At 48.3% G+C, this 26121-nt stretch overlaps 1 protein-coding gene across 13 annotated transcripts in view; it reads right to left on the bottom strand.

The window, feature by feature from the left end:
* FBLN2 (fibulin 2) overlaps positions 1-26121 on the bottom strand; it is a 107121-nt gene that overhangs the window by 52638 nt on the left and 28362 nt on the right. For all 13 annotated transcript variants that reach the window (XM_045584151.1, XM_045584147.1, XM_036445786.2 and 10 more), the window contains exon 2: positions 21377-22736. In XM_045584151.1, the coding sequence (XP_045440107.1) occupies positions 21377-22667 (1291 nt within the window). In that variant the 5' untranslated portion in view covers positions 22668-22736. The remainder of the gene's footprint in view (positions 1-21376; positions 22737-26121) is intronic.

Consider the following 26121-nt stretch of genomic DNA (forward strand, 5'->3'; position numbering starts at 1 on the left):
CAGTAAGCCCATCCTACTGTGAGAAAACTGAGGCCCATGGCAGGGGCACAATATGCCTAAGTCTCACAACTAGTGAGGGACAGAGCCAGACTCAAACCCAGGGAACCTTGTACCAGGCCTACCTAAGCAGGAAATCTAGAGCATAGGCAGACCCGGGTTCGGGGCTGGGGCCCACCACTTATTTGCTTCTGGGCCTTAAGCCAGGTACATGTTCCCCCAGATCACCCCCGGTAGGAAAGGACTAGTAAGGTCATTTGGGGACTAAGTGAGATGAGATACATGGAGCACCCAGCCCAGAGCCTGTGGTACATTCACTGCACTGACTGCCCCAATTCTCCTTCCTTCTTTTAGCCACACCATTGACAATGCAACTTCACAGCAGTTCCCATTAACAGGAGTCCCGGAACCAGGGCTAGCCCCCAACTGGCTTGCAATAGGGTGTGGTAAAATCAAAAGTTCTAGTTCCCAGCCCAGGCTCATGAGCCCTGGGTACTCCAACGTTTCACCTGGGGCCTGCTTCCTGGAGGAGGGAAGGCGGGGCTAAGCCACTGAAGGATGAGAGCACCAGCAGTAGGGAGGAGCCCTCCCAGTGAGGCGACCCCAACAGCCCACCCCAGGAGTTGCCCACTGACAAGGACACACACCAACGGGAGCCCAGCTGACATCAGCCACGCCTGGCCTCTGGACTTGGAACCAACACTAAATGTCTATTATGTGCGCTACAGAGATTCTAGGGTGGTATGCCACTCGCATTATTGAGGCAATAAATAGATGGGTCATATCATAACCAAGGCGTGTCCGCAGCAGAAAGGACTAGCACCAGTTTGGTGAGAGGAGCAAAAAGACCCCCACAGCCTCACACAGTATTAGTGGGAGTGAGGCCAAGCTTGCTGAAGAGCCTTTGATCAAAACAAGGAGAGAGACTGCACACGTGCAAACTAAAGTCACTGCAGGACACCCATTCTACTTCCCACATCACCATGTGGGAAGTTTTATGGCACCCTGCTTACTTCTCGCCTCAATTTACAGAGCCAGTTGATTGACTCTGCATCCCCCACACAGAGTGGAAGCTGCATGAGGGTTAGGAAGTTCATCTGCTTTCATCACTGCTGTACCCAAGCACCTATATGGTAGGCACTCAACACATATTTGCTTAATAATGAAATCAGGAAGACAGGCATTCTCCTACATCCTATCTAAAAAAAAAAGAGAGAGAGAGTAATATGCAAATTAACCATCACTCCGCTATGCCCACAAGCCACACCCACAAGCCAATCAAAGTGATTGGCGGTTAATTTGCATAAGCAAGCAGGGCGGGCAGCACCATGGCCCGATTCTGGGGGTACAGTTCCATTGGAGCAGAGGAGGTCCTGTGGGCAGCGCCAGACACCACCCACAGTGGGCTGGGAGGTGGGCTGGGCAGGGACAGACGCCATGGGAGGGGTCTGGGTTCATTGCAGGCCCCAGGAGGGGCAGCGGCCTGCCTAGCCACTCCGGGGGGGGGGGGGGGGGGCACTGTCAACATCAGTGCCATGGGAGGCACGGCCGGGCCGGCCTAGCTGCTCCAGTGCGACCCTGGGAACATTGGCACCCCAGGGAGGAACGGCAAAGTCCACCTAGCCACTCTCTTGGGGCCCTGGCAACATCAGCGCCCTGGGGAGCCACAGCCGGGCTGCCTAGCCGCTCCCGTGGTGCCCTGGGGAACATCGCAGGCATGGGGTTGCTGAGACCTAGATAGGACGTCCAGGCCACAGATTCACAGCTTTGGGGAGACTGAGAGCAGGGATCTGCCTCATCTGCAGAGATAGAGGTTCTGCAGTGGCCCCAAGATGCAGGTGTGCCCAGCCAGAGATCAAGGGGCATGGAAGAGCTCCCGGGCAGAGGGGCAAGGACCCTCACCCCTAAAGCGGGGGTGGGGGGGGGGGTTGAGAGGTGGTGCCACCTCAGTGGAGGGGTGCTTCACTGCAAGGTACTGGAAGGACTGATGTGATTCAGAGAAGCTCCCAGTGCTAACCGGCCTTGCTCAGGCGGCCTTCACACTTCAGAGGCAGCGAATCCTGCTCCTGCCTTGACCCAAAAGCAAGCCCGAGGTGCCCTGCCCCATGGCAGAGGATGCCTAGGCAGTGAGTATGAAGCCATCCACAATGAAGAGGTGCTTGAGAAAGAGGCTCAGAAGTCTGACTGGAAGGTTTGTTCTGTTTGCTGGGTGGCTGCCCCCTAGGAAGGACAGAAAGCATGGCTCTGAGTGCTTCCTGTGTGCTGAGTCAAGTTCCACAGCCAACTGGAATTGGCCTCATTTTCTTGGTCTTTAAAATGGATGAAGCGTGTCCAGTGCCTTCACTGAGCTTTAATGGCCAATTGAGATACACTATAAAGAAAATGAGGGAAGAAGTGAGAAAGAAAAGGGAAGATGAGCAACACGAAAGACTGGAAGGAACCTGTAAACCCATTGTCACTTAAATAGGGAATATAGTCAATGTGTTGTAATGATGGTATGATGTCAGGTGGGTACTGGAAATATCGGGGAACACTTTGTAAAGTATATGATTGCTAACCACTATTCTGTAACTAATATAAAACCTGAAACCAATAGAAAATAATATTGAATGTAAAGAAATGAAAATTGGAGTGAAATTTTTATAAATTTCAAAGTTCAAATAAAAGCTGTAAAGGAAGGAAAGGGAGAATAAAAATAGTGTTTTTCATTTTACCACTTCATTATCTTTTCAGTACATGAAAAAGACAGTTGTCTTTATATGGTACTTTTATGCTTTTCTAAGTCATTATCTCATTTTAATTTCAGGGCAACTTAAAGACAAGATAATTATTCCTTCCACTATTCAAAGAAAGGAAAACTTGGTGTCTGGTCCTAATGATTCAATCCTCAAGCCCTTATTGTAAAGCAGGGTTAGTAAAATTTTCTGTGCAGGGTCAAATCTATATCAATAAAAGCCTTGGGGGTGATCAGGCCAGCAGGGGAGGGTAGTTGGGGGCAATCGGGCCAGCAGAGGAGCAGTCAGGTGTCAATCAGGCCGGCAAGGGAGCAATTAGGGGGCAATCAGGCAGGCAAGTGAGCAGTTAGGAGCCAGTGGTCCCGGATTGTGAGAGGGATGTCCAACTGCAGGTTTAGGCCCGATCCTTGAAGTCTGATATCCCCCAATGTGCAGTTGGACATCCCCCAAGGGGTCCCATATTGGAGAGGGTGCAGGCTGGGCTGAGGGACACCATCCCCAGTGCACGAATTTAGTGCACCGGGCTTCTAGTTGTAACTATAAATAAAAATGGTACACCATCAGAGAGGACAAGTCGACAACATCTACCAGATTTAAACTTGCATTCTGTGTCTTCTATATTGAGCACATACCAGCCAACACCTCCCAAAAGAAATGCATGTGGCTACCCGGCCCAAGTGGGCCATGGTTGAGCATTATTCTGTGCACCAAAAGGGTGTCAGTTCAATTCCCAGTCATGGCACATACCTGGGTTGCATGCAGAAGACAACAGACCACCTGAGCAAAATCTAGTACAAGATAACACTCTCCCTCATGACCCCAAGCTGGAATCAACCCCAGGGCCCCTTGACAGGAGAATGAGCAGCCAAACTGGGGCATACAATGGAGCACTTTTCAGCAATAAAATGGGCAATTGATGAATCTTAGAAATGCTGTGTGAGTGAAAGTCCGACACCAAAGAGAACCGCCTATGTGGCTCCCTTTATAACAATCTGACAGCTACACTGTGAAGTAGGACAGCAGTGCCATGGGAGGACACTGAAAGGCAGCCTGGGCTATCTCATGATGGTTCATGACCTGAGTGATGGCTACATAGATGTGGTCATTTATAAAAATGTATGATTGAGTATATATTATAAAATAAAAATAAAGAAATCATACACACACTGACCTTGTGATTCCATAGTGTGGTGTGGCATAAAGATGTTCAGAAATTTTTTTATTATTAAATCTTTATTGAAAGTATTACATATGTCCCCCTTTCCCCTCCATTGCCTCCACCCCTGCCCCAGGCCTTCACCATCCTATTGTCTGTGTCCATAGGTTATGTATATATGCATACAAATTCTTTGGTGGTCTCTTCCCACTTGCTCACCCTCTCCCACCTTCCCTTGGAGATTCCAAAGTCTGTTCTATGCTTCTATGTCTCTGGATCTATTTTGTTCATCAGTTTATTTTGTCCTTTAGATTCCACATGAGTGAGATCATGTGATATTTATCTTTCTCTGACTGACTTATTTAACATCATATTTTCAGGGCCCTCCATATTGTCTCAAAGGGTAAGAGTTCCTTCTTTTTTACTGCTGCATAGTATTCCACGGTGTAAATGTACCACAGCTTTTTAATCCACTCATCTACTGATGGGTACTTGGGCTGTTTCCAAATCTTAGCTATTATAAATTGTGCTGCTAGGAACACAGGGATGCACACATTCTTTCTGATTGGTGTTTCAGGGTTCTTAGGATAGATTCTTAGAAGTGGGATCACAGGGTCAAATGACAGTTCCATATTTAATTTTTTGAGGAAACTTCATACTATTTTCCACAGTGGCTGCACCAGTCTGCATTCCCTCCAGCAGTGTACTAGGGCTCCCTTTTCTCCACATCCTCACCAGCACTTGTCTTTTGTTGATTTGTTGATCGTAGCCATTCTGACTACCTCATTGCCGTTTAAATTTGCATCTCATGATCAGTGACTTCGAGCATTTTTTCATATATCTCTTGGCCATCTGTATACCCTCTTTGGAGAAGTGTCTATTTAAGTTCTCTGTCCATTTTTAATTGGATTGTTTGTCTTCCTTTTGTTGAAGCTGTATGAGTACTTTATCAGATATTTGGATATTAAACCTTTATCAGATATATCATTGCCAAATATGTTCTCCCATACAGTGGGCTCCCTTTTCATTTTGTTAATGGTTTCTTTTGCTGTACTGAAGCTTTTTATTTTGATACTAGAGGCCTGATGCATGAATTTGTTCACGGGTAGGGTCCAGCTGGCCTAACCCAAGGGGATCCCATTGGGTCAGGCCAGGGGTGGGTAGGAGAGGGGCCATGGGCAGTTGGCCAGCCAGCCCCGCCCCCAATCAGGGTGTTGGGGGCAGATTGAGAGCCGGGCTGGTGGGGGGTGGGGAAAACAATTGGGGCCCAGATAAGGCTGGTTGGCTGCCACAGTGTGCATCATAGCCACCAGTTGTTCTGGTCCTTCTGATCATTCTGCCATTCCGATCACTGGAGATATATATATATATATATATATATATATATAGTCTAGAGGCTTGGTGTATGAAATTCATGCACTTGGGGAGAGTCCCTCAGCCCAGTCTGTGCCCTCTCACAGTCTGGGAGGCCTCGGGGGATGTCCGACATCCTTAGCGCTGTCATGGAGGCAAGAGAGGATCCCACCACCACCGCTGCACTTGCCAGCTGTGAGCTCAGCTTCTGACTGAGTAGCACTACCCCTGCACTGAGCATCTGCCCCCTGGTGATCAGTGCACATCATAGCAACCAGTCATTCAGTCAGTTTGTATATTACCCTTTTATTATATAAGATAGTCCCATTTGTTTATTTTCTCCTTTGTTTCCTTTGCCTTAGGTGATGTATCTATAAACATATTGCTACAAGAGATGTCTGAGATTTTGCTGTCAATGGTTTCTTCTAGGATTTTTATGGTTTCACAATTTACATTTAAGTCTTTCATCCATTTTGAGTTTATTCTTATGTATGATGTAAGTTGGTGGTCTAGTTTCATTTCTTTGTCCAATTTCCTAACACCATTTATTGAAGAAACTGTCTTGATTCCATTGTATATTCTTGTCTCCTTTGTCAAATATTAATTGAGTGTAATGGCTTGAGTAAATTTTGGGGGTCTCTATTCTATTCCATTGATCTTATGCCTGTTCGTGTGCCAGAATCAGGCTGTTTTGAATAGAGTGGCTTTGTAATATCCAGTGTTGTGATCCTTCCAACTTTGTGCTTCTTTCTTGAGATTGCTGTAGCTATTTGTATCTTTTCTGGTTCCATATAAATTTTTGGAGTATTTGTTCTAGATCTGTGAAATGTGGTATTGGTATTTTAATAGGACTGCATTGAATCCATAGATTGCTTTAGATAATATGAACATTTTTAATGATGTTGATTCTACCAATCCATGAATACAGTATATCCTTCCACTTATTTATATCTTCCTCTATCTCTTTTTTCAACATCCTGTAGTTTTCTGAGTATAAGTCTTTTACTTCCTTGGTTAAGTTTATTCCTAAGTATCTTCATTTTTTTTGTTGCAATGGTCAATGGGATTGTTTGTTTAGTTTCTCTTTCTTAGAATTCATTATTGGTGTATTAAAAATGCCATAGATTTCTGGGTGTTAATTTTGTATTCTGCTACATTGTCAAATTCATTTATTAAATATTAGAGGCCCAGTGCATGAAAATTCATGCACTGGTGGGGCAGGGGAGGAGGGGAGTGCCTCAGTCCGGTCTGCTCCCCTCACAGTCCAGGAGCCCTCAGGGGCAGGAGAATACCGGCAATCAGGGGAAGGCGATACCCCCATCAGACTTCTGCTGCTGACACTACCAGCAGCATAAGCTTTGGCCTAGCCCTGGTTACCTGAGCCTCAGGCTGGCCCTGGGAGGCTGGGCAGTAGCCATCTGAGGCTTGCCTATGCCTCGGGCCAGCTCTGGGTAGCTGGGGGGCTGAGGGGACTGGTGGACTCTGGAGGTAGGCATGCGGAGCAGCCGGACCTGCCTGGTAGTGGGCCCAGCCATGTCACACCTGCCGCCCCAGTGAGGCTAAGGGAACTGGGTACCGCCATCTTGTGGCTGTAGGTGCTGCTATCTTTGAGGATGTGGCAATTAACATAATGACTTCTTATTGGCTGCGGGTGCCACTATCTTTGTGACGGTGTGACAGTCAATTAATATATTCCCTCTTTATTAGATATTAGTGTTTTTGGTGGAGTCTTTAGGGTTTTCTATGTACAATATCAAGTCATCTGCAAATAATAAGTTTTACTTCCTCCTTTCCAATTTGGATGTCTTTTATTTTATCTTCTTGACTGATCACTATGGCTAGGACGTCCAGTACTATCTATATATATAAAAAACTAATATGTAAATTGTCCCCACGGGAGTTCGACTAGGAGACCGGGAGTTCAATCACTCACTACAACACGTGCTGACCACCAGGGGGGAGTATGGAACAAAGGAAGATCCTGGCTGGCAGCCAGCAAAGGGAGGTCTCAGGCACAGCCAGCAGCCAGGGAAGGGAGGCCCCAACTGGTGGCCAGCAACTGTGAAAAGGATGCCCCGCCCTGCAGGTGGAAACTGGTGAACAATAGCCAGCAGCTGAGGAAGGGAGGCCCCAGCTGGCAGCAGGAAGGTATCAATCGATCCTGATCACCAGCCAGACCTAAGGACCCTACCCATGCACAAATTTTATGCACTGGGCTTCTACTGTTGAAAAAGAGTGGTGAAAGCAAACATTCCTGTCTTATTCATGTTCTTAGGGGAAATGGTTTTAGTTTTTACCCACTGAGTATGATGCTCGCTGTAGGTCTGTTATATATGGCCTTTATTATGCTGAGATACTATCCCACTATTCCCACTTTGCTAAGAAGTGTTATCAAAAAAGGATGTTATATTTTGTCAAATGCTTCTTCTATGCCTATTGATATGATTGTATGATTTTTGTCTTTCAATTTGTTTATGTGATGTATCACATTTATTGATTTGTGAATATTGTATTCCAGTATGCCCTAGAATAAATTCTACTTTATCATGGTGTATGATCTTTTTAATATAGTGGTAGACCCAATTTGCTAATATTTTGTTGAGGATTTTAGCATCTATATTCATTGCTTTTTAATAACAAAAGACTGGAAACAACCCAAGGGCCCATCACTAGACACTGCTAAACAAAAGATAAAAGGAGTCCACAGTGGAGCACCAGCTGGCAAGGATCTTTCCACATACTGCGCCAAGATATATATCTGTGAAAAATATGAGCATACCCTACACTATTGTAGTCATACTGACCAGTGGTTTCCTGGAGTGTCCCTGATGCCTTTTTAAGGAGCCCTGAGCTCAACATAACTTTCACAACAACACTCTTTAGTTGCCTTCTTCATGTTGTTACTCCCTGGAATATACAGAAGAGTTCCCCAGAAACTACTTGACAATGTGATATTTATCACTTTGATGGCTAATGGAATGTGTGCTTATAAATTCTATGTTTTCTAGAATTTCCTAAAGTCAGCTCATGAAAAGATAATCAAAATCAATAGTCATCAGGGAAATGCAAATCAAAACCACAGTGAGACCTCACATCCACTAGGATGGCTACACTAAAAAAGGCAGACAATAAACAAGTGTTAACAAGGATGTAGATATTTGGACCCTCATGCATTATTACTGCGGAAGCAGAATGATGTAGCTGCTGCAGAAAAACAGTTTGGCAGATCATCTGGTAGTTAAACAGAGTTACCATATGATACAGCAATTCTACTCATAGGTATATTCCCATGAAAAATGAAAACATACATCCAAACAAAAATATGGACATATTCACAATAGCTAAAAGGTGGAAAGGCAATATCAATCAATGGATGAGTGGATAAACAGAATGTGGTCTATCCATAAATGAAATGTTATTCATCCAGAAAAAGGGATGAAATATTGACAACTGCTACTAAATAGATGAACTATAAAAGCACTCTGCTAAGTGACAGAAGACAGTTACAAAAGACCACATATTATATAATTCATATCCAGAATATGCAAACCCATAGAGACAGACAGTAGATTGATGGTTGCTGGGAAGCTCAGAGAAAGAAGAAATGGGAAGTGGCTGATACAGGCTGTGGAGTTTCTTTTTTGGGCGATAAAAATGTTCTAAAATTAGAATTCTGGTGATATTTGCACAACTGTGCTAATAACTACTGAGCTATACACTTAAGAGGATGTTACGGTATGAGAATAATATCTCTATAAAGGTGTTTTAAAAGAAATAAAGAAAACATAGTTTTAGAAGTTAAAATAAAGAAACCTACCTGTTAGGTCTGATCAAACAATCAAATTTATATCTCCTCCCCTGGAAAACTGACCTTTAGATCATTTTGCAACCCACATCCCCTTTAGCTTAGACCTCATTCCATTTGCTAAGACCAGTAACTTTCTTCTCTGGATTTGCCCAGGATCCAGACCTGCCCAGGTAATTCCCCACCAAAAGAAGCTCTCTTCTAGTCCTTTAAAATCTCTGACTTCCTGGGTGCTGGTGCCATTTGGGGGCTCAGTCCATCTGGTTTCCAGATGATCTAATAAATTTTTAATTCTTTACCACTTTTGGCCTCGTATGTCCCTCCTTCGGTGACCCTAACACCACTGAAGGCCTAGCCTTAGCCCCAGACACCACAGTTGTGCAGTGAGCCTGTTTGCCCAAGTGCCTGGCACAAGTCATGCTCTGGAAGGCAAACACAGGAAGAGCTTGGCTACAGGCAACACAGACCCATTGCTGCTCCCAGAACTCCCATGGAGGCCATGAACCCACCCCCTCTACTGGGACACTGTGACCTCCAGAAAAGCCCCTTCCCCTCTTGGAATGCCAATTTCCCTTCCATAAAATAGAAGGACCACACATATTCTATCGAGTTTGCCACAGGGTGAAACTCTAAGCTCTGACAGGTGTCCCAGCAGAGAACCCAACCAAGCTGCCAACCAGGGCTGGTCAGGCAATAAAATTGAGGCAGGCTGGCCCAGCAAAGTGCCTGACAATAATTAGTTTAAATGAAGCCTCTTCTCAGCTCCTCTGATGGCCAGCCTATGGCTATGGACCTAGTGTGCCTACAATTACTAATTTTTAACAAAAGCCACGAAGCTTAAATTTATGTAAAGTTTCCCAATTTTTAAATGTTGTAACACAATTCTAATGCTTACAAACATGCTTTGCAGAAAGAAGTTTACAGGGAGATAGATGAGAAGTACATGCACCCTTTTAGGAGGGCAGGCCAGCCAAGGTGGGGCCAACACTGGCTTCCGCCCTTTCCATCCAGAAGTGTTAGTTCCCATCACAGCCCAGGGGCTATGCACACCATTTTACCAATAAGGAAACAAGGGTTCAGAGGGATGATGTCCCAGACCCCAGGTCACACAATGACAGTGGACTCACTGTGGACCTGCGGGGGCTGGTGGGAAGCCCAGGTTTCTTGACTGTCTGCCCTGGTTCTGGTGGCTCCCAGAAGGCCCTGACAGAATCACACTCCCATTTCAAGACCCACGGGGTGGGGGTGATGAGGGGAAGAACTCAACTGTAAGCTCTCCTCCCAGTACTCTACTGCTGATCAGAGCGATGCTCCCCAAAGGGTAGCCCTGCCCCAGTCTGCCTCAGAAGCCTTGAGTTCTTGCATGAGGCATTTTGTTGTATCAGACACAAGGTCTGGTGTCTGGAATCACACCCTGGCTCCTGCAAGTCCCCAGGCTGTGCTCATGGGCTCCTTATATCTCACATACTGTGTTTCTTCAAAAATAAGACATCCTCCGAAAATAAGACCTAGCCCATGGAAAGATAAGACATCCTCTGAAAATAAGACCTAGCACAACTTTGGGAGAAAAAAATAATATAAGACACTCTTATTTCCGGGGAAACAGAGTAGTTTAGTTTCCACAGGCCAATACTAGAAGGGAGAGGGCAGGGAGGATCCTTTGGGAAATAGGATCCTCTATGTGTGGTACGCGTACCCCCAGGGGTATGGGAAGAGTTTGGTGGGGGTACGCATTGCACTGGAGTTTGGTGGGGGTATGCACTGCATCGTGCTTAGCTGCGCCTAATTCTACGTTCTCATGAGTACGAGGGGTACTCAGCATTACGAAAATTATAGAGGGGGTACACATATGTCAAAAGTTTGGGAAACACTGCTCTAGGTGAGCTCCTACTCCTGGGAAACCTTGGAGACCCACAGACCTTAGGAAGGCCCAAGGCTAGTTCCTGGGTTATATGGTGATGGAGGGAAAACCCTGCTCCTGCAGTCTCCTCCCTGCACCCAGAAGGGTGCTGCGCAGCACAAATAAGGTAATACCGTCTCCGGTCTGGCACCTAGAGGTCTCCGACACAACTAAATCTTCATCCCAACAGCCTGGACCCTGCCCCTCCCATCCGCTTCCAGCACCAGCCACACAGCTTTCTTATATTTTTGTTGTTGTTCTTTTTCTTCTTCTTCCTTTTCTTTATTGATTAAGGTAATGCATATGTGGCCTTATTCCCCCATTACTCCCTACCTCCTTTTCATGCCCCCACCTCCACCCCTGTTGTCTGTGTCCATTGATTAGGCTTATATGCATGCAAGTAAGTACTTTTGGTTGATCTCTCCCCCTTACCCCCACTGTCGCTTACCGTCCCTGAGGTTTGACGTTCTGATTGATGTTTCTTGCCACTGGGTCTATTTTTGTTCATCAGTTTATGTTGTTCATTATATTCCACAAATGAGTGAGATCATGTGATATTTATCTTTCTCTGCCTGGCTTATTTCACTTTGCATAATGCTCTCCATCTCCAGCCATGTTGTTGCAAATGATAAGAACTCCTTCTTTTCTGCTGCAGCGTAGTATTCCACTGTGTAGATGTACCACAGTTTGTTAATCTACTCATCTGCTGATGGGCATTTAGGCTGTTTCCAAATCTTAGCTATGGTGAATTGTGCTGCTATGAACATAGGGGTGCATATATAATTTCTGATTCATGTTTCTATCAATAGTTTCTTGGGATATATTCCTAGAAGTGGGATGACTAAGTCAAATGGGAGTTCCATTTTTAGTTTTTTGAGGAAACTCTATACTGTTCTCCACAGTAGCTGCACCAGTCTGCATTCCCACCAGCAGTGCACGAGGGTTTCCTTTTCCTCCACATCCTAGCCAGCACTTGTCATTGTTGACTTGTTGATAATAGCCATTCTGACAGATGTGAGATGCTACCACATTGTCCTTTTGATTTGCATCTCTCTGATGATTAGTGACTTTGAGCATGTTTTTATATGTCTCTTGGCCTTTCTTCTGTCTTCTTTTGAAAAGTGTCTATTTAGATCAGTTGCCCATTTTTTTATTGGTTTATCTTTTGTTAAGCTGCATGAGTTCCCTGTAAAAGTTGGAGATTAAACCCTTATTGTTGATATCATTTGCAAATATGTTCTCCCATGGAGTGGGCTTTCTTATTGTCTTATTGATGATTTCCTTTGCTGTGCAAAAGCTTTTTATTTTGATGTAGTCCCATTTGTTTATTTTCTCTTTAATTTCCATTGCCCTGGGAGCAGTATCAGTGAAGAAATTGCTTCAGCATATGTCAGAGATTTTTCTGCCTATGGATTCCTCTAGTATTTTTTTTTAATAAAACTTTATTGTTCATATTATTACAAAGGTTCCTTATTTCTTCCTCCCCTCCACCAGGTTCCCACCCCACTCTCCGCCCCCTCCCCACCCACATTGTCCTCATCCATAGGTGCACAGTTTATGTTCAGTCTCTTCCCCCCTCCACCATTCCCCCTTTCCCCCCAAAGAACTGTCAGTCCACTCCCCTCCCATATCTCTGACTCTACTAAAATCAACAGCTAATATGTTCATCAGGTTTTTCAATCTCCTTTTGTTGTTGTTGTTGTTTTAATTAATAAACTTTTACACTTCTAAGAATAAATTTTAAAATCTAATAATTTTAAACCTTGTTTTTTCTGCCCTGGGAACTGAGAAACAAACTTGTTTACATGTAAACTTGCCCTTAGGCTATCAAAAGGTGTAGCCATTCAAATGTAAATGAACACATGGTTTAAATATCTGCTGGTTGGAATTGGATTACCTGTTCTGGGTGGGAAGGGCTTGTCCTCCCCTTTCTCCATTAAAATTAAGGTGTTAGCTTTAAAACCTCTTTTTGCCAAGAGACCTTAAACTTTCAGAACTTTAAATTTTTCAGGTAGTAAATCAGTTACTTAGCATTTTCTTAAATCAATGATACCTCCACATGCCCAAGGATACAATTCACAGAAAAGACACTTCCAAATAGATCAACCAACCTCATCCAGACCCCACACAAGGCACTCACAGATCAACACCCCAGCACTATACTAACTCAACACATCCAGATCTAAGCCTTCATCACTTGATTCAGCAGACCCTCAAGTTCCCCCAAAAGTTTCCAGCCATGTCTGAGAGGCAGCCCTGGGGCATGGGCAGGTGAGGAACGAGCTGTTCTGGGCCTGGCCTCTGTTGCTCTGGTCCGATCCACAACCAGCTGCTCTGGGTCTGGCCACTGCCGCTCCGGGCTTGGTTGCTGCTGCTCTGGGCCTGGCTGCTACCGACCTGGCTGCTTCTGACCCAGCGGCTCGGGGCCCGGCTTCTCTGGGCCCGGCTGCTCCGGGCCTGGCTGCTGCTGCTCTGGGCCTGGCTGCTCCCAACCCGGCTACTTTGGGCCCGGCTGCTCCGGGCCCAGCCGCTCCGGGCCTGGCCACTCCTGACCAGGCTGCGCTGGGCTTGGTTGCTGCTGCTCTGGGCCTGGCTGCTCCCGACCTGGCTGCTCTGGCCTGGCTGCTCCGGGCCTGGCTGCTGCTGCTCTGGGCCTGGCTGCTCCTGACCCGGCTGCTCTGGGCCTGGCTGCTCCGGGCCTGGCTGCACCCGACCTGGATGCTCCGGGCCTGGCTGCTGCTGTTCCAGGCCTGGCTGCTCCCAACCCGGCTGCTCTGGGCCCAGCTGCTCTGGGCCTGGGTGCTCCTGGCCTGGCCACCGTGGGCTTGGCTGCCTCCACCCCAGGCCTGGCTGCCACTGCCTCAGGCCTGGCTGCTCTGGGCCTGGCTGCTGCTGCTCTGGTTCTGGCTGCTGCTGCTCTGGGGCCTGGCTTCTGCTGCTCCAGGCCCGGCTGCCACTGCCTTGGGCCTGGCCACTCTGGGCCTGGCCGCCGCTGCTCCAACATTCTGTCCTTTTTTAAAAAAAAACGCATTTATGTTGCAATGTTGGCTGCTGAGTTGAGTTCTGTCTTAGTCTTCAATTTTTCAAGATCTTCTTTGTATTCTTAAGTAATTTTGCTATCTTTTGCTATAACTTGATTTTTCACATTAAAAACTTCTTCTGTTTCTTCCTCCTCATCCTAGAAGCTCAGCAGGCGGGCCTGCGGTGCCCCTTTGTTCTCCACGGCCTCCTGTGCGGCTTCAGGCTGTTGCTGGGGTCGGCGCCGCCCAGGAAGCAGCCCCCGGTCTCGGCTCCATGGCCTGCAATCAGAGGTCGAGGGCCCAGAGGCACCTCCCCCCCAGGGGCCCTGTCGCCCGGCTCCTTGCTGGTGCCAGGCTTGCCAGTGTCCGGCAGCAATTCCTGCTCCTCATCGCGTTCTTCCAGTCTGGAGCTTTTTTCTCCTTCCCTCTAGGGCAGTCTAGCATCAGAGTCAACAGACTGTCTTGTGCGCACAATGTGCGTGACTCCCGGGACTCTGCCTCAGAGCCCAGGCTCCCTCTCTTTAAGCCTGGGTCCCCAGGGACTGCCTAGAACTGGGGTTCAGAGCAGTCAGAACTGGAGCTCAGCACATCTGGAGCTTTTGTTTCCTTCCTGCTAGGGCAATCTAGCATCAGAGTCAACATTCCTTCCTTTGTGGGCAATGTGCATGACTCCAGGGGATCTGCTTTTCGCTGCTCCCCCAGGATTCCACCTCACAGCTCCGTCTCCCTCTGTTTGAGCCTGGGTCCCCAGGGACTGGCCTAGAACTGGGGTTCAGAGCAGTCGGAACTGGGGCTCAGCACAGCCAGAGCTTTTGTTTCCTTCCCGCTAGGGCAATCCAGCATCAGAGTCAACATTCCGTCCTCTGCGTGCAATGTGTGGGACTCCGGGGGCTCTGCTTTTCGCTGCTCCCCTGGGATTCCACCTCACAGCCCCGTCTCCCTCTGTTTGAGCCTGGGTCCCCAGGGTCTGGCCTAGAACTGGGGCTCAGCGCTGCCGGTTCTGGGGTTCAGCCCAGTCCAGGGCTTTTATTTCCTTCCTGCTAGGGAACGCCAGGCAGACACCCAGCCTTCCCCTCCTCTCAGGCGCAGCATGTCTCCATACCTTAGGCTTTTACAGCTCCTCTGATTTTCCTTCTGGTTTTCTCTTTCCTTCTTGTTGTAGAATTTTCAGTCAGTCGACACCTGTAGCTCTGGGCAATGTCTATTTTATATTTTAGTTGTATTCCATTGAAATTGTTGTGTGCAGCTGCGGTTAGGTGTTTACCTGTGCAGCCATCGTGGGTCCTCTCTCCTCTAGTATTTTTTATGGTTTCCCATTGTATGTTTAAGTCCTTGATCCATTTTGAGTTTATTTTTATGTATGGTATAAGTTGGTGGTCTAGTTTCATTTTTTTGCACATTTCTGTCCAATTTTCCCAACACCATTTATTGAAGAGACTGTCTTGACTCCACTGTATGTTCATACCTCCTTTGTCAAATATTAATTTAGCATTGTGATTTGGGTCCATTTCTGGGTTCTCTATTCTATTAAATTGATCTATATGTCTGTTCTTGTTCCAATATCAGGCAGTTTTGAGAACAGTGGCTTTGTAATAGAGCTTGATATCTGGTATTGAGATCCCACCAACATTATTCTTTCTCAGGATTGCTCTAGCTCTTTGGGGTCTTTTTTTATTCCAGATGGATTTTTGGAAAGTTTGTTCCAGATCTGTGAAATATGCCATTGTTATTTTAATGGAAAATGCATTGAATTTAGATTGCTTTGGGTAGTATGGACATTTTGATGATATTGAGTTTACCAATCCATGAACATGGCATGTTCTTCTATCTGTTTATGTCTTTCTCTATCTCTTTTTTCTGTGTCCTGTAGTTTTCCGCAAATAAGTCTTTTACCTCCTTAGTTAAGTTTATTCCTAGATATCTTAATTTTTTTGGTGCGATGGTAAATGGGATTGCTTTTTTAGTGTCTCTTTCTGTAAGTTCATTATTGGTGTATAGAAATGCCATAGATTTCTTGGCATTAATTTTGTATCCTGCTACATTTCCGAATTCATTTATTAAGTCTAATAGTTTTTTTATGGAGTTTTTAGGGTTTTCTATGTACAGTATCATGTCATCAGCAAATAAGGACAGTTTTACTTCTTTTCCAATTTGGATGCCTTTTATTTCTTTTTGTCTGATTGCAATGGCCAGTATTTCCAGCACTATGTTGAACAGAAGTGGTGAGAGTGGGCACCCCTGTCTTGTTCCTGTTATTAAGGAAAATGGTTTTAGTTTTCGCCCACTGAGTATGATGTTTGGCTGTGGGTTTGTCATATATGGCTTTTATTATGTTGAGGTATGATCCTTCTATTCCCACCTTGCTGAGAGTTTTTATCAAGAAAAGATGTTGGATTTTGTCAAATGCTTTTTCTGCATCAATTGATATGCCTATGTGATTTTTATCTCTCAATTTGTTTATGTGATGTATCACATTTATTGATTTGCGAATATTGTACCATCCTTGCATCCCCAGGATAAATCCTACTTGGTCATGTTGTATATTTCTGATGTACTGCTAGATCTGATTTGCTAGAATTTTGTTGAGGATTTTGGCACCTACTGGTATGTTCATGAAGGATATTGGTCTGTAATTCTCTTTCATTGTGTTGTCTTTATCTGGTTTTGGTATTAGGGTGATGCTGGCTTCATAGGAGCTTAGAAGTGTTCCTTTTTCTTGAATTTTTTTTGAATAGTCTGAGGAGGATCAGTTTCAGTTCTTCCCTGAATGTTTGGTAAAACTCCCCTGTGAAACCATCTGGCCCTGGACTTTTGTTTGCTGGAAGCTTTTTGATGACTGCTTCAATTTCTTCTAACTATATCAGCCTATTGAGATTTTTAGTATCTTCCTGAGTAAGTTTTGGAACCTAGACCCACCACTTCCTACACATGTGTCCTTGGGCAAGTGGCCTGAATCCCCTCTGTAAACTAAGAGAGTGGCTATGAGAATTAAAGAGTTAATAATCACACAGAGCTTACAAAGGTGCCTGGCATAGGTATAAGCACTATATGGTGTCTACGATTAGCATAAAGTTATTTGAGTTTAAATAGCTTCAGACTATCAAAGCACTTAGAGACCCCCTGCCCTGCAGAATCTAATTAACTGAGGCCTTGAGGAAGGGGCTTCTTTCCTGCTGCAGCCCTGAGACCTGCAGAGGTGGTGCTGGAGTCTTTTCCAGGAGGACGCTGCCTCCGGATGCTCTGAGAGTCTCAACTTCCCAGGGTTCTAACCCTGTGGCCCAGGAGGGCAGCAGAGGTTGGAGACGGTGTGCTTACCAACCCCCTTCATCATGCCAGCCCAGCAATAGAAACCCCCCTCACAAAGCCCCCTGCATGACAATAGCCATCACACCCCTCTGCCGGGCCCACAGAGCAGGCATGTGGCTTCCATTAGGCCGCATCTGGACATGCTCAGAGGCAGCCTGGATCCCTGGCAGGGTTCCGCTCAAAGACAGGAACCCCCCTCCCCTCCAACCAACCTCTCCCTCCCCCCCCCCCCCCACACACACACACCCTGCTTTCCCCTACCTCTGCCCCAGCCAGGCCTCGGTCAATGTTTAGAAACCTCTCTGGGCCCCAGGGCTACCATGGCAACAGGGCTGGGGGTCATTTCCAGCCCCATGTCCCACCTCTCAGCAGGCCCCCAGACAAACAGGGCAAAGCCACCTCCCCAGCTTCTCTTCACAAAGTGCCCTTCCATCACTGGGGATCCTCCGCCCCCCAAGTCCTCTCCCACAACAGCAGTCAGGGACCTCCAAGACCCCACTTCTCCCAAGATGCTCAACTGGATACACGACCCAGCCCCAATCAGGCCTCCTACCAACTCCCCCTGCACATGGTTGTGACCACGGATGTGTTTACAACGTGTGTGCCTATCAGTTCAATTCCTCCTCCCCAAGGAGATCTCAGATAGGGAGGGCTGTGTCTGCCTTTCTCACTACACTGCTTTTGGCACAGAGTACTCCCTAAATATCTGTTGAAGAGATGAACAAACTGAAGAAAGATAATGAGTAATAATGGCTAATATTTTAACTACTCAGCAGGTACTAAGTTCCCTGCCAAGCACTGGACATGAAAAGGACACGTACATGGGCATATGTAGGAGGCAACTAATCAATGTGTCTCTCTCATATTTCTCTTTGTGTCTTTCTCACCTCTTTCTCTCTATCTCTCTCCTCCTCCTCCTTCCTCCCTCCATCCCTCTGACCCTCCCTCTCTCCCTCCCTCTACTCTCTCTAAAAAAAAAATAAATGGAAAAAAATATCCTCAGATAAGGATTAAAAAAACAACAGCCCCATGAAGCAGGGGCTTCTATGCTGCTTAAAGATGACAAAACTTGGGCACAAAAAGATAAGCCATACACCTAAGTTACACAGGTGACAGGTGGATACTGGGTAAGGACAAAGGATATATGGGGGTGATGGATGGTAACTCAGTCTTTGTGTATCTGACCATGGCCAAGCTACTGGGTCCCATTTAAAGCCACCCCTTCCCCCCACCCCCATATCAGCCTCCCATTCCTTCCTTCCCCATGCACCAAAAGCTGCAGCAGCAAACACATCCTCATACCCTGATAGTTCTCTGTGCATGTGTGGGGCTTCTGCTAGGACAGCCTTCACAGGCGGTAAGGGGCACTCAATCAGAGACCACTACCCACAAGCAGCCTCATCAAAGGCCAAACTCCAAAAATCCACTGAGAAAGCCCAGGGCAAAAAAGAAAAGGGAAAACCAGGGATCTGAGAAGAAAGCAATTATCCAGGATTCTAGAGGCAAGAAGTGGGTAGAGGGCAGGGCTGAGTCTATTTTGGAAACCCTAGGGGCTACATGCTCTGGAGCCAGGTTCCCAAGCCTTCTCATTACAGCCCTACCTCAGCCCACACATACTCCTCACTCCCCATGAGCCCTGGGCCTGGTGGGAAGGAGACCCCTGAAGCTCAAGGTCCTGGTCCCAGCCCACCATTCCCATTCTGTGATCTGGAGCCTCTAGGAACATCTCTCTGACCTTGAAATGAGCAGAAAGATACCTCCCTGGCTTGGGGGGAGCATCAAGTCGCAGAAATAGGGCCTGGAGCATGAACTGTGTGCCTACCCTCTGTAAGCAGGCTGGGCGCAGAGCCCTCTGGACTTTTGGACCACCTGGACTACAGGTCAGAGGAGCCTGCATGTGCACAGGCTTTGCACACAGCTGCTGCCTCACAAGGCCTATAGCACTTGACAGATGGGAAAGGGGGCCCAGGTCAATTAAGAGACTTGCCCAAGGCCACACAGCTGTGTGCATCAGGGTGGGTCAATGGGAATGCTGCAGAAAACCCAGAGTCCCCTCATGCCCCAATCTCCAAGAAGCCTTCCCTGATACCTCCCAGGCACTCCCCCATCAGAGCCTCCATAGTGGTCCATTCCTGCCTCCCCCAGACCCCACTGTTCATTATTTATACCTAATAAAGGTTTGTAGAGTTATTGATATGGGACTGAACAAGACACAGACCCCCTAGTTGTGGAGGGAGATCACTAGACAATGATCTATTCCCAGAACACCCTCAGTGGGAATAAAGAAAATGGAGCTGAGGGGAGGGTCAACAAGACATAAAGATTCAAGGAAGGCTCCTAAAGGAGGTACACCTGTGCTCGTTGAAAACAGTGAATATGTGTGTGGAACAGAGGGGAGACAATGCTGCAGGTTTCATGGGACAGCAGGGGAATTAGGGAGGAGAGGGATGACTGCTAAAGGGGTGGCCACCGAGCTTGTATTGATTCACTCATTCATTCATCCAGGCTCTGCTGAAGCTCCAGTTACACAGCAGAAAGATGACAGATGTGGTCCTTCTGCCCATGGCATTAACGTTCTACTGGAAAAAAAATTATAGCAAGGTAAGAGGAAGGTATGGTGTTTTTTTAGTTGGGTGCCCAAGGAAAGCCTCTCTGGGAAGGTGACCTTGAGCAGAGAGCAGAAAGGAGGAAAGGGATGAACCAAATGGACACCTGGAAGATCATTTCAGAAAGAGCAAGTGGCAAGTGCAGAGGTTCTGGGGCTGCTATGGTATCTAGACAGGAGGTCAGTGGTGCTGAGCACAGTGAGTAAAAGGAAGGGTTGCTATGAACTGAATGTTTAACCCCCACCCCATACCTGTGTTAAAACCCTAATCCTCAAAGGGATAGTTAGTATTGGAGATGAAGCCTTTGGGACATGATCAGATGAGGAAGGTGGGGGTCCTCATGATGGAATCAGTGTCTTTCTAAAAAGAAACAAGAAAGAGTTTGCTTCTCCTGTAATGTTATCTCAGATAAGATGTATCCTCAGCTACTCTGCCACATGAGGACACAATGAGAAGCTGGCCATCTGCAAACTAGGAAGTGGCCCTCAACCCAGCCTTCACCTTGGACTCCCAGCCCACAGAACTGTGAGAAATAAGTGTTTATCATTTAAGTCACCCAATCTATGGCATTTTTGTTGTTGTTGTTATAACAATCAGACAGATGGAGACAAGGGTGATGGAGGCAAGATGTAAGATGTGCAGGGCCTGTGGTCCGGGAGGGCTGTGGATTCTACACTGAGTAGGTGGAAGCCAAAGCAGGTGCAGAGCAGAGGAACTAGAACAACTGTGTGTTAACAGAACCAACTGGAATATGTGCCGGTCATGGCCCTTGACTTTCAAAAAGAGCCCCCATGTGAGACTGTGTGCCCTAGGCCAGTGGTTCTCAACCTTTCTAATGTCACAACCCTTTAATACAATTCCTCATGTTGTGGTGACCCCCAACCATAAAATTATTTTCGATGCTACTTCATAACTATAATTTTGCTACTGTTAATGAATCCTAATGTAAATATCTGTGTTTTCCGATGGTCTTAGGCAACCCTGCTAGCAGTTATGAAGTAGCAATGAAAATAATTTTATGGTTGGGGGTCACCACAACATGAGGAATTGTATTAAAGGGTCGTGACATTAGAAAGGTTGAGAATCACTGCTCTAGGCTGTCTTCTCAGAGACCAAGGTCACAGCCATACCTGGAAGGATGTGAAACTCATCAACTCCTGCTGGGGTACTGTGGACACTCCAGGCCCCACCCGCACTTAGTAGGACCCTCCTCAGGGACCCCAACCCTGTGAGGGTGCCTATTGGGACTTTGACCACAGCCATTCCATGAAGATAGCCCAGCACTGACTTCAACAGGGACCTCACCTGCACCCACCCACTCCATTCCCAAGAGCTAAGCCAAGGAGAAAGGGGTATCTAAGCTCATGCCTTAAAGTGTAGGGCCCCCAGACTTAGCTTCCCCTGACCGAGGCAGCTGTACAGAGACCTAGGCAGTTACACGGCCCAGGGCTGCCTTCCCTGGACTGACTGCTACGGAGAAACTAAGAAAGAGACTTACCTTCAGGGTCACCTTTGGGGACAGAATGGACAGAGTTGGGGTCAGTGTCCTCCTCTGGCCGAAGATGGGGCAGAGCTGGTGGCTGCTTGGGCACTTCCTGGATAGGTAGGACCTGGGTGGCCTCATGGGGAGGTGTGGTCAGGATGGTGTGGCTGCTGGGCTTTGTTGGATTTCCAGGAGAACTTGATGTGGCCTGAGACTGGAGGAAACTGGTTGTGCTTGACCCCAGCATGGGGCTGGCTCCCCCCTGTCCAGTACTTTGTGGCATGGCCTGGGCATCCGGGATAAGGTTATCTTCAGGCCCTGCCCTAGCATCTGACTTCTCCTCTTGCACAGGGTGACTGGGCCTGGCTGGGCCTGCACTGGGAGGCGCATCAAGCCCCCTGAGGCCACCTGCTGCCAGTGGCTCCCTGACAGTGATGTCCTCCCTTTCCTCCCCCCCAGCCACCTGGCTGTCCTCCATAACTCTCCTGGCTTTGGCTTGAACAGGAGCTGGCGGACCCAGGGCAGCAGCCGCTGTTGGCCTGAGGAGAACGGCCAGCCAAGGGGTGGCCTGGATGACAGACAGTGGCTGATTTCCTCCTCCCAGGGTGGCTGGGGCCCCTGTGCTTGCCTGAAGCTCGCCTGCCAAAGCCACTGCAGCTTCTGCTTCAGCCAACTCCTGGTCATAACTGTAGGGGTCTTCGTAGTGCCGCTCAGGTTCACTCTCCTCAGCATCTGAGAAATTCCCACTGGCGGCAGTGGGCATGGCCTTGGCTTCTCCATGGCAACTGGGGACCTGGTAGCAGATGAGCTCACCACCGGTGTCAGGACAGTGGCAGGCCTGGCATGGTGGCAGGTGTACTGTGTGACCAGCAGCATACTTGCGGCCAGTATGCACACAGCCCACTTGGCCACACTGCGGGCAGCTGTCAGCTGCCACCACAGTTTCAATGCAATTGGGTGGGAGCTCAGGGCACAGCATGAACTGGCAACTGATCTTGCCGCCACCTGGTGGGCAGGAACACTCAGTGCTGCCAAAGTCCACAAAGTAGGACTGGCCTGCGGGCACACGGCCACGCACAAAGCCACCCTGCAGGCAGTCGTAGTATTGGTAGCCCTCGCAGGCACAACCCTGCTGCACGCACGTGGCACAGCAGGCGCCCGGCTCCAAGGCCTCCTCGATGCAGTTCTCCAGCGGTGGGCACTCGACACCTGTACAGTCCTGCCGTGGGGCTGCTGCACCAGTGCTGGCGCCCAGGGCCAGGGCCAGTGCCAACCAGGCTCCTACAGGCTCCCAGAACATCACCATGGTCCACAGCCAGCCCAGGAGCCGCCCAGGTGCCACTTCGAGCCAAAAGGTCCCCTCTCCTGCAAGGCCCTGGTGGAATCAGAAAGGACACCTGTCAGCACCATATGGGGCCTACACATGAAAACACATGCACTGTCCAGGCACACACATCTGCACATGGCTGGATGAAGCCTCAGGCTTTCACTCACTCACACACATGCACTTATCCCCATGTCCCCATGTCCCCATGTCCCCAAGCACAGTGTCTGGTGGGGCAATGACAGAACAATGGCCACTTAGTGTCTGGCACAGCCATGAATAAAGGTCTGCCTCTGCCAGCCACTCAGTTAGCAGCGACTGAGCAAATCCTCTGTGCACGAAGCCTTCTAGAACTTGGGGTTTATTAGCAAACTAGAGGCCCAGTGCGTGAAATTCATGCACTCAGGGTGAGCGGTTCCTCAGCCCTGCCTGCGCCCTCTCACAGCCCAGGAGTCCTCGGGGGAGCAGGCCAAAGCCGGCAGTCGGACATCCTTAGAGCTGCCGCAGAGGTGGGAGAGACTCCCGCCACTGCTGCTGTGCTTGCCAGCCATGAGCCTGGCTTCTGGTTGAGTGACGCTCCCCCTGTGGAAGTGCACTAACCACCAGGGGGCAGCTCCTGCTTGAGCATCTGCCCCTTGGTGTTCAGTGCACGTCATAGTGACCAGTCATTCAGCCGTTCAGTCGATTTGCATATTAGAGTTTTATAGAGAGACACTAGAGGCCCAATGCACAACATTCGTGCAGGACGGGAGGGGGTATGCTCCCCAGCCCAGCCTGCACCCTCTCCAATCTGAGACCCCTCTCACAATCCAGGACTGCTGGCTCCCAACCACTCGCCTGCCTGCCTACCTGATTGCCCCTAACTGCTTCTGCCTGCCAACCTGATCATCCCCTAACCACTATCCTGCCAGCCTGATTAATGCTTAACTGCTCCCCTGCTGGCCCGATTGCCCCTAACTGACTTCCCCTGCAGGCCTGGTCACCCCCAAGTGCCCACCCCTGCAGGCCTTGTAACTCCCAACTGCCCTCCCCTGCCAGCCTGGTCATCCCTAACTGTCCTCCCCTAACTGCCCTTCCCTGCCAGCATGATTGCCCTAACTGCCCTCCCTTGCTGGCCTAGTCACCCCTAACTGCTATCCCTACTGGCCTGGTTGCCCCCAATTACCCTCCCCTACAAGCCTGGTCCTCCCCAACTGCCCTCCCCTACAGGCCCGACTGCCCCTACATGCCCTCCTCTGCCAGCCCGGTCACATCTAACTGCCCTCCCCTGCTGCTATGGTCTCCCCCAACTGCCCTCCTTTGCAGGCCTGGGTTCCCCCAAATATCCTCCCCTGCAGGCCTGGCACCCACAACTGCCCTCTACTGCCAGCCATCTTGTGTCCACATGGGGTAGCCATCTTTGACCACATGGGGGCGGCCATCTTGTGCATTGGAGTGATGGTCAATTTGCATATTATCTCTATTATTATATAGGATAAGACAGACTTCATGGCCATTCTGCTAGCACTGACCCTCTGATATACGCAGGGAGATCATAAACCCACAGCAAGTCAGTGGGTTTCTGAATGTGATAAGTACAATAAAGAAATAAATAAATGAGAGCAAGTTAATGGGACAGGGAATGAGTAGGATGAAGTGGCTGCTGGCTTTGGGTGTGAAATAGTTGATTTTAGCCAGGGTGGTCAAATAAGGATTCTCTAAGGAAGTGGCATTTGAGCTGAGATCTGAGTGAATCAATGGAGACAACCACCTGAATGTCTGTAGGCAAAGTATGTCAGGCGGCAGGAATAGCAGCTATAAAGGACCTGGGGCAGGACCAGAAGGAGGGAGGTGAGGAACAGTAGAACATCACCACTGCTGAGTGAAATGAGCAAAGGTGAATGTGGTGGCAGCCAGATCATGCGAGATTTAGGTTACAGTGTGGGCTACTGGAATGACTGGTAGGGCTGTTTTGTTGAAAACATAGGAGCCGGGCCAGAGCCGAGAAGCCAGTCATAGGAGATGGGAGAGGACAGTGGACAGGGGAATTCTGAAGTAGAGTTGACAGGATTTGCTGTTAGACTGGATGGGTGTAACAGGAGAGGAGTCCATGATGAGCCCAGGTTTTGGCCAAAACACCTAGAAGGATGGAGCTGCCGCTTCCTGAGGCAGGGAAGGCTATGGAAGGATGGCCATGGACCCACAGGGGAGACATGCAGCTCAGTTTGGCAGTACTGAGTTTGAGAAGCCCAGGGATCATCCAAGTAAAGATGGTAAGAATGCTACCAGGGACAGGAGTCTATGCCCAGGCCAGGGGCCAGGGGAGTTGCTGAACTCCAAGAGGTAACATGCATATCCCCCAAGCTGAGAAGCCACTCCAGGAAGGTGGAGGGCTCCATACAGCCAAGTTGATTCAGAATCGGTCTCAGGTGAAGTAGGCCTGCTGTCAACAGTAACAAAGTCAGTGACTCTCCATGGAGGTGTAGTGGACAGCACTGAGGCCCTGAGTCAATGTTCAACAGTGTCATTTAAAAAAAGAAACATTTTGCCGTAACTGGTTTGGCTCAGTGGATAGAGCATCGGCTTGCGGACTGAAAGGTCCCAGGTTCGATTCCGGTCAAGGGCATGTACCTTGGTTGCGGGCACATCCCCAGTAGAAGGTGTGCAAGAGGCAGCTGATCGATGATTCTTTCTCATCGATGTTTCTAACTCTCTATCCCTCTCTCTTCCTCTCTGTAAAAAATTAATAAAATATTTTAAAAAAGAAAAGAAACATTTTCAGACCTCAATCTTCCTCCCACCTTCCTTCTGCCTTTCCATTCATCACACACTCACGTGAACAACACATCCTAAGAGGGAAATAGTCCCACCAGAGGTTGGCAGGCTCCTCCCAGAGGACCTTCGTTGCAAGCCAGGCCCGCTATACCCCACCGTGCATTCTCCTACAAGTCAGTCCACTAGGTCTGTTCACCCTCTCAGCCCCCACAGTGACCTGGCCTTGGGCCTGGCCCTTGGACCCCATCCCCCAGCATCATGCTCTGCCCATACTCAGATGATTCCATATCTTGGATTCACCCCTGCCCCAGGCCCAGAGTGATGATGAGGAACATTAGAGCCTGACTTTATGTTTTCTTTGTTTGCTATGCGAATCTAAGCAAGGCCCTTGCCTCTGTGAATCTCGACTCGACATCTGTGTACAGTGAAGAGGTTCTACCACACCTTTGGCGCTGGCCAGGAGGCCACAGGTACTATCTAGCCCATGACTACACTTGTTTATCCCACATGGTGGGTTTTTAGTTTTAAAATAGTTACCAATTGGAAATGTGCCCATGAAAATTCAACTCCTCTTAAAAAACACCGAGCCCTGGTCACCCTAAGATGTCACACAGGACATGGGGGCTCTCAGGCCCACAAAGCCCACATGCCTTTTCCACTCATGGTGGCAAGGGTGTGTTTG

Source organism: Pipistrellus kuhlii, unplaced genomic scaffold, assembly GCF_014108245.1.
Source record: "Pipistrellus kuhlii isolate mPipKuh1 unplaced genomic scaffold, mPipKuh1.p scaffold_m20_p_2, whole genome shotgun sequence".
NCBI classification, from domain to species: Eukaryota; Metazoa; Chordata; class Mammalia; order Chiroptera; family Vespertilionidae; genus Pipistrellus; species Pipistrellus kuhlii.